We start from the raw sequence: 9,358 nt of genomic DNA on the forward strand, positions 1-9,358 counted from the left end.
GATAAAGAAATCATAAAGGTGGGAGTTTTATGAGAAATGTAAATTGTGAATAGTTGGGGAGAGGTAAATAATGGGGTTAATGATGATAATTCTAGGGAAGATGAAATGTGCTAGGGAAGTTTGTGACTTGGAGAGAAGAAAAGAAACAATTTTTTTGGGGGGAGAAAAGATAAAATGACCTACCCAAAAAGGATTCAACAGCAAAAACGCCCAAGTCAGCTTAACTCGCAACAATAAAGGATTCAATAGAATTCCCTTAAGATTTTCACGAAGAACAGCAGAAGAACGAAGTAAGAACGAGCCTTGAAAGATGAACAAAAGCAAGAACACTTGAGAGAAAAGTTTGAGTGAATACTTCTCAAAATTCTTATTAACAACTAAATGAATTACAATGAGTAAAGAGGTCTCTATTTATAGTTAAGCCTCAAAGTAAATCAAAGGCTACAATTAAAAGCTGTATACAATTAGAACTCTAAGATATAATTAGAAGCTGTATACAATTAGAACTCTAAGATTAAATAATCATATCTTCTTGGGTCTCTTCCCTTATTTATCAGGCCCTTGGGATAGGCTTTTAATCTCTTCAGGCAACGGGCCAATTTGGTTGGGCTAAATGACCTCTTTCAAATACGATGGATCGCACAAGTTCGTCATGGTTGCGTGTTCCCATGCGCAACCCATGACACTAGAACAAAAGATGACTTAGAAATTAATTTAATTTCTTTGATTTATTATTTAATTTATTGTAATTAAATAATTGAATTAAAAGTAAAAAATTAAATTAATTAGTCATTGTAGTTTTACTGAACATGATGATTAAATGTATTTACTCGTAGATTCTAATACAATAAAATCGTCATGATTTTGATGGAATTAGAATTGGATTGAGAAAATAATTTAATTAAATAAAATAATATTTTGGGAATATAAAACTAGTTATTGGGTTGAATAATTATATAAGCTTGTTTTAATTAAAATTAAAATTAGATCACATATATAATTGTACTCAATACATGACAAAGGCCGAAAAATCCATTATAGCATGAGGTGGGTGGCACATTAAGTCCAGGAAACCTAGTTTGTGCCACCCGACCTAATGAGTTCTATTTTACTCTGAGTTTCCTTCTAAAATATTGTTTTTTTCTTTCTATTTTTGTTCAAGTAGAACTCTTGTGATATTTCCTTGTAAGGAGTATGTAATATCCAAATAGACACATCAATTATACATGGATACTCTATCGAAATTTAGGAAAATTTATCTAGTTACAAAATAAATTCTATTTGTTCATGAGTATTTGTGATAGTCATTTCGATTTTGGTTACCAGAGAGAAAGTGAACTTTCTCCACTGAAAAGTTATAGTTTTCATTCTGTATTTGGTTCGTGATAAGAGACGAGCAATTAAGTGTTTGGGGATAGCGAAAAGAGTGTTTGGTTGAAAGTTAGGAACTAAAAAATCTTGCTAGTATAGAAACACAACTACTAAGCTCGGTAAAATTTATTTTCGTAAAAAAAACACAAGGTTCAAGTTTTGTGGAAATTTTTGAAATTATGTTGTGCAATAAAACCATTTAGATAATTCAAATACCAATTTGATATATTCAAAGTATAAGTGTTGCATTGAACATTTTATGAAAGTATAGTACTAAATGTGATAAATAAAGCAATTAACATTAAGTTGCAAATAACCAAATACTGGTACTATTAGTTAAATTAAAATATTTAGAAAAAATCTAATAAAATAAAATTTTGAATATTTTATATTTAAGTCTAAATATATTGTATTTTTTTAAATTTAAATTTAGTTCTTTTATTGTTGTTTTCAAAAATTTAGTTGGCCTATATAACAAAATAAATGAGAACAAAAAAAAAATGGTAATCAAATTTGAATTTTTAAATAAAAGTTGTACTAAATTCGTTGAATATATTTCGATATTAGGTTGTGTTTCAATCTTAATGTAAGTAGCTATTATAGAAAATATTAAGTTATTTTATTAAAAGTTAAAATAAATTATTATTATTTTTAAATGAGATATTCAAATTATTATATTTATTTTTAATTAAATTATTTAAAATAAAATAAAATATTATATTAATAAGATTAAAAATAAAAAATAAATGATTTTTAAAAATTAATATATATTTCTATTAAATAAAATAATTATATATATTTTTGTTTATATTTACTAACAATTTTATAATATAAATTAAGTAAGTAAAAAAGTTAGTAATAAAAATTTCAAGCACTTAAATTAATATTTCCACAAATTTTTTCCCACTATATTGCATCGGAAATATTTTTCTGTCTCCGTCGTCCCTTTATCGTTTGGGTTCGTCTAAGTATCGTCGACGGTTCTTTTTTCTCCGACGAAAATACCCAATTTCCCTCCATTTTCTTTCTAGTGACGAATCTCCCAAAATCATAGAACGTCGGTGTTTTTTATTTTATTTTTATTTTGGGGAATGGCAACGGCAGCGGCGACGATGGTCAGCTCCGCTGAAGGGTTATTAGCGATGCTTAATGAGAGCCATCCACAATTGAAGTTCCATGCTGTCACTAATCTAATCAGTTTCGTTGATCAATTTTGGCCAGAGATCTCCACCAGCATTCCTATTATGTAAGCCTTGTTCTTTATTATGGTGGTTGTTTTCGTGATATTTTCTTTCCTTCTGTTTAGTTAAGGTTTAGGTTTTGGTTGATTTGAACTGATTGGAGTGTGCGAAATTGAAGGAAACAAAGTGAAGAAAGCTTTTTTTTTCCTTGTGTGTGGGTGTGTGTGTGTTTTGGCTTAGCTACTGTAGGAAAGACTGAGAATGTAGTTTGAATTCATTAAGAGCGTAACTTTTGGAATTTTGGAGATTTGGAAAGGTTTTGATTTTTGGTTTCTTAGGTTATAGTAGACAAATGGTGAAATTTTTGTGATTTAACTAAATTTTAACAACTTTTGTATGTGATTAACGATTGCTTTAGACGACCTATATGCTTTGCAGTTTTGCACTTATTTTATAAGTTTCAGATTAGGAAGAATTAGAAGCAATTATTTTGTTAGTCACACACACACAAACAAAAAAAAAAAAGAAGAAAAAAAAAGAAAAAGAAGAAACTATATTGTGCAATGTAGGTAATGGTTTTTCGCTTACCAAGTTATAAGTTTTTAGTGAATAAAAACTATGGTGATGGTAATTTTATGAAAATCTGACATCTGCTAATTTAAGTTCCATTTTCACTTTAATTGGAAAATTTCATGTAACTGTTTTGGGCTGGGGGAAGACGGGGAACATGACTTTAATTCATCTGCTTTCAGCTTATTTTAAATTTATCTGGCACTATTTAGAGAGTTTGTATAAGTTATCTGCCTAAAATAGTAGTAATTTTAGTTCAAAAGAAGTACTAAATGAGTTATGTGAATAACAATGTTATGCTTGTATTTTTTAGAGAAAGCTTATATGAAGATGAAGAATTTGGCCAGCATCAGAGACAACTTGCTGCGCTACTTGTCTCAAAGGTTCTCCTCTCTTTCCCCTTACTGTTTGCATGTGTATCAATGTGCCTCTTAATGATCAAATGTGTATAACTAGCATACTTTTTGAAATTGAAAAGATGAGTTCTTTTCAAAAAATGGAAGAAGAAAAATCTAAACTCCATGATCTTCATCTATGTGACTTCTGCTTTTCTATTACAAGCAACATGTGTGTGTGTGTGTAAATATATATAAGCTTATGTTAATGTTATAATTTTCATTGGATTCATTTTTCATGTAAAAATGCTGCTGCTGTTTGATAAGTTAAACTTTAGTTTGATTGCATTTACAATTTGAAACTGAGAAGTAACAGAAGTAGATGGCCTCTCTCTACTTGCTTTTTTATTTAATTTTGACTTTGTTGGCTTATACTTATCTGGGCCACAATGTTTTTACCCTCAGGTCTTTTATTACTTGGGGGAACTCAATGATTCGTTGTCTTATGCTCTTGGAGCTGGCCCCCTTTTCGATATTTCTGAGGATTCTGATTATGTTCACACTCTCCTTGGTAACAACTTTGAGTCATTTGCTATATTTTGTGATCATAATTTCAATAATTCAAATCCATTAGTATGTTGGCTTTGGTTGTATTTTGCTGCTAATAAGGATTTTAACTGAGCCTAATCATTCACTTTGTTGTTGTTGTATTCCATGTTCTAAATTCGATATTCCATGCAGTTGACTTATTATGCTCTTAATTTCAGCCAAGGCAATAGATGAGTATGCTAGCCTTCGGTCAAAGGCAGCAGAGTCTAGTGATGGAGCAGCAGAGATTGACTGTAGGTTGGAGGCAATTGTAGAGAGAATGCTTGACAAGTAATAGAGCTTTCTTTCATAGCTGATGTAAATATTTGGAGTTAGTCTGGCTATCTTACTGTTCTTTAATCTAGGTGTATTATTGATGGAAAATTCCAACAAGGGATGGGAATTGCAATCGACTGCCGGAGACTGGATAAACTTGAGGAAGCAATAATAAGGAGTGATAATGTTCATGCCACTTTAGCATATTCCACTCATGTCTCTCATTCATTTATATATCGCCGAGAATACCGCCGAGAGGTAAGGTTGATATTTCAGTAGTTCATAAAAGATCTGTACTTTGTATTAATGCCATTGCTACTAGTTCTTTGATATTCTTTTATTAGAACAAATTGTATTCCTCTATTACAACCTTGCAAATTCTGCAAGATCCATAATGCCAGCCGGTTATTCTTTGGTTCATGCAGGTGCTTCAGCTTCTTGTTAAATTGTACCAAAAATTGCCTTCTCCTGATTATTTGAGTACTTCTCAGTGTCTCATGTTCTTGGATGAACCTGAAGGTGTTGCCAATATATTGGAGAAACTTCTCCGCTCTGAAAATAAGGAGGATGCTCTTTTGGCTTTCCAAGTTGCATTCGATCTTGTGGAGAATGAGCACCAGGCTTTTCTCTTAAATGTAAGAGATCGACTTCCCGCTCCCAAATCTCTGCCTTCAGAATCATTACAGCCAGAATCCAGTGACCCTGCTCCTATTCAAAATGAAAATTCTACAGCTGCAGAGGATGTTCAGATGATAGATGGTTCTTCTGCTTCTATGACGGATGTGCTTGAGGCTGATCCTAAAGAAGTTATGTATGCTGAGAGGTTGACAAAAATCAAAGAAATTTTGTCTGGAGAGACCTCAATACAGTTGATTTTACAGTTCTTGTACAGTCATAACAAGTGAGGCATTGATTTCTTTTGTACCATCTTTTGGTGGAAATAAATTCATATCATGTTTCTTTGTGATGCATACAAGATATTAACTGGTTACTCTTCATCTTAGATCGGATCTATTAATTTGAAGACCATAAAACAATCTGTTGAAATGAGGAATAGCGTTTGTCACAGTGCTACAATCTATGCAAATGCTATAATGCATGCTGGAACAACTGTGGATACATTCCTGAGGGACAATCTGGTAAAACATTCATCTTGCTGTTTCTTTTTTGCTCTTTTAGACTTTATACTTACTATTACTATTCTGATCATTAGGACTGGCTGAGTAGGGCTACAAATTGGGCCAAATTCAGTGCAACAGCTGGGCTTGGTGTTATTCACAGAGGACATCTGCAGCAGGGGAGGTCTCTGATGGCTCCATACCTACCCCAAGGTGGGGCTGGTGGTGGTGGGAGTCCATACTCTGAAGGTGGTGCACTGTATGCTTTGGGTCTCATTCATGCCAACCATGGTGAAGGCATTAAGCAATTCCTTCGTGATAGCCTACGAAACACTAATGTTGAGGTATACTAACTTTCTTGGCCGACATTAGCTTCATTCCCCCCCCCCCCCCAAACAAATAGGCCTGAAAATAAAGAGACATGCTGAAGAGCCAAAGTTCCATCTACTCACAAGAAAACATGCTCATCAGTTTGTTAGTTCTTACTCTATTCCATTTGTGAGGATTCAGATTTGTCTTCTATTGTTGGACAAAGTAGCATTATGTTTTTGTGGACTAAATTACTGGATGCTTTTTGTCCAGGTTATCCAACATGGTGCATGCTTAGGTCTTGGTTTGGCAGCTCTGGGAACTGCTGATGAAGATATCTATGATGAAGTCAAAACTGTGCTTTATACCGACAGTGCTGTTGCCGGTGAAGCTGCTGGCATCAGTATGGGTTTGCTTATGGTTGGAACTGCAAGTGAGAAAGCAAGCGAGATGCTTGCTTATGCACACGAGACACAACATGAGAAAATTATTAGGTAAAGTTTGATATCTTGGTATCGAACCGCTCTTTATCCTGCTAGTGGTCTTTACTTGTGTCTTCCATTTGGTTTCAGGGGTTTAGCTTTAGGGATAGCTCTTACAGTTTATGGAAGGGAAGAAGAAGCAGATACATTAATTGAGCAGATGACTCAGGATCAAGATCCTATACTACGTTATGGTGGCATGTATGCATTAGCATTGGCCTATAGGGGAACTGCAAACAACAAGGCTATTCGTCAGCTGCTGCACTTTGCTGTATCGGATGTGAGTGATGATGTAAGGAGAACTGCTGTTTTAGCGCTGGGGTTTGTCCTATATTCTGAGCCAGCGCAGGTAGGTTGCGTATTCCCTCATCTATGTGTGGGATGTGATCAATGTTTTATGCACCTTTTTGTCCATAATTTTCTAACTGTATTATATCTTTGGATCTGTCATTGGGCTATAAATTTCTGAAGCTCACCTTTTGTCTGGTCAACACTGCAGACTCCTCGAATTGTGTCTTTACTATCTGAGTCTTACAACCCACATGTTCGATATGGTGCGGCGCTTGCAGTGGGCATATCATGTGCTGGCACAGGATTGAGTGAAGCCATATCATTGCTAGAACCCTTAACTTTGGATGCTGTTGATTTTGTTCGTCAAGGTGCCCTCATTGCAATGGCCATGGTCATGGTCCAGATCAATGAAGCAAGTGATTCACGTGTTGGAACATTCAGGTGTCTTTTCTTCCTTTTCAAGTAACAGTTGTACATATTATTGATTTATTTAGCTTACCCTTTTTTATCTCCTTAATCCAGGCGACAACTGGAAAAGATAATACGTGATAAGCATGAAGATACAATGAGCAAGATGGGAGCAATCTTGGCCTCTGGGATCCTTGATGCTGGTGGGAGGAATGTGACCATAAGATTGCTTTCCAAGACAAAGCATGACAAAGTCACCGCCATTGTTGGTCTTGCGGTTTTCAGCCAATTTTGGTATTGGTATCCTCTCATCTATTTTGTGAGCTTGTCGTTCTCACCCACAGCTTTTATTGGACTGAACTATGACCTGAAGGTTCCAAGATTTGAGTTCTTATCCCATGCAAAACCTTTTCTTTTTGAGTATCCTAAACCATCTACTGCTCCTACCACTACATCAGCTGTTAAACTTCCAACTGCTGTCCTGTCAACTTCAGCAAAGGCTAAAGCAAGGGCAAAGAAAGAGGCAGAACAAAAGGCTAATGCTGAAAAATCATCTGGGCTGGAGTCCTCATCCTCTTCTCTGAATACCGGAAAAGGGAAACCATCTAGTGAGAAGGATGGGGAAGTTATGCAGGTAAGATTCATCGAGTTATCCGTTTGAACAATGTTTAAATCTTGTCTTTTATTGTCTAGATCTATGTTACATGGATTCAGGTGTGTCAGGTACAAGTATGTGTCCAACACAGGTGTTTTCAATATTTTCTAAGTTTTTTTTAATGTTTTTGGAGGTTCTTTTTGGAAATCATATTGGTGTGTTTATATCTAAATATGTATCAAACACTTAGAAAAATGAAGGGTCGAAGAATAGGTTTAGGTTTTTGAATTTAAGACTGATGGGGGCTTAGTGCACTGAGCAGTGAGCTAATCAATTAACTGGCAATTTAAATATGTCAGAATATTAGAATTAATTATAACTCATACTTGAGTTGTGCTGGAGTTGGGACTAAAATTCCAATACAACTCTAAAAATTTAATGCCGAAATATCTCTTGAAATGTGTTGTTTTATTCTTCGTTACTCAAATTTGGATGTGAGTACCGGATGGAGTTATGTTCACTTTTTTTCTTCCTTGAGTTTTCTTATAGTTTGGGGGGGTCTTTGGAGGATCATATTCTCCTATCCATATTCGGATATGTGTTAGATATGGGTGCTAGAAATAGGTATTTCAAGAAAAATCAAGTCGGAACATCATAGGTTTTCATTGATTGCTTGAGATGTGCTCAGGTGATGAACAACCAAAATGTATTTACTATCTTCTGCCATTGATGTTTTATGTTGAGCAGGTTGATAGCCTTCCAGAGAAGAAAGCAGAGCCGGAGCCAGAGCCGACATTTGAGATTTTGACCAATCCAGCCAGAGTGGTTCCTGCTCAAGAGAAGTTCATCAAGTTTCTAGAAGACAACCGATATGTGCCCGTGAAATCGGCACCATCCGGGTTTGTTCTTCTTAAAGACCTGCGCCCTAATGAACCCGAGGTGCTCTCTCTAACAGATGCACCTGCATCAGTAGCATCTCCAACCACTGGTCGACCAGCAGTAGGGCAACAGAGTTCTTCATCAGCTATGGCGGTTGATGATGAACCTCAGGTCCCGCAGCCTTTTGAGTACACATCCTGATTTCTCTGGGTTATGAAGCTGAAGAGGGTCTATGATTTTCCCAGAATCGGGCAGTGTTTTGTCGCATTACAGCTTTGCAACTTTGGAATTTCACGGTAATTTAGTTCATGGCATGTTATCTATTTATTTGTTTACTTATTTATTTAAATATCCATTTTAAAGTGATCTATTGATCTTATTTTTCTATTGTTTCCTTTTCGTTGTGTTTCATTGAAATGGTTACACGTTTTAACCATTTAAGTTAGCTGGAATATATGATAAAATATTAATAGATACGCACCAGTACCGCATATATTTAATATTTTTTACATTATTTTTATCTAACCATTATTAACGTAGAATGTGCGTGCTTACTTGGTACCATACCAATATTACGTTAAAAAAAAACCATACCAATATTTGATAATATCTTTTTTTTTCCATTAATGTTCAGGTACAAAACCTTAAAACACCTAACTGCAAATAGTCATTAAAACAAGACAGAAAACTTGCCCTCCCTACAGATTCATCCTTCCTTTAAAAAATTCTTGGATGAGCTTCTTAAATTGAGATATTTTGTAAACACTATTTCTGATTACGCTCCCACTCTTATTCCATGCTTTTACCTCAGCCGATCTAAATTATCCTTTAGAATCCTAATGTTAGAATAGATAGCTTGGTGAATCCAATGGACATTAATCTGATATGTTCCCAATAACTTCAGGAATTTGTTCTTCCCATGAAGAAACAAGGGTAAAACCCCGCTGATCGAAAC

At 34.8% G+C, this 9,358-nt stretch overlaps 1 protein-coding gene across 1 annotated transcript; it reads left to right on the forward strand.

Annotated features, from left to right (window-relative positions):
- The first annotated feature begins 2,262 nt into the window (after positions 1-2,262).
- Positions 2,263-8,877, forward strand: LOC107903880 (26S proteasome non-ATPase regulatory subunit 1 homolog A). The gene is given in 14 exon segments (XM_016830057.2): positions 2,263-2,617; positions 3,436-3,505; positions 3,923-4,028; positions 4,225-4,336; positions 4,411-4,579; positions 4,747-5,222; positions 5,326-5,336; positions 5,339-5,460; positions 5,535-5,783; positions 6,022-6,242; positions 6,321-6,579; positions 6,730-6,962; positions 7,044-7,563; positions 8,272-8,877. Coding segments are annotated over 14 exon segments (3,036 nt in total). The 5' UTR covers positions 2,263-2,462; the 3' UTR covers positions 8,605-8,877.
- The last annotated feature ends 481 nt before the right edge of the window (positions 8,878-9,358 follow it).

This window comes from Gossypium hirsutum, chromosome D05 (assembly GCF_007990345.1).
Source record: "Gossypium hirsutum isolate 1008001.06 chromosome D05, Gossypium_hirsutum_v2.1, whole genome shotgun sequence".
Classification (NCBI taxonomy): domain Eukaryota; kingdom Viridiplantae; phylum Streptophyta; class Magnoliopsida; order Malvales; family Malvaceae; genus Gossypium; species Gossypium hirsutum.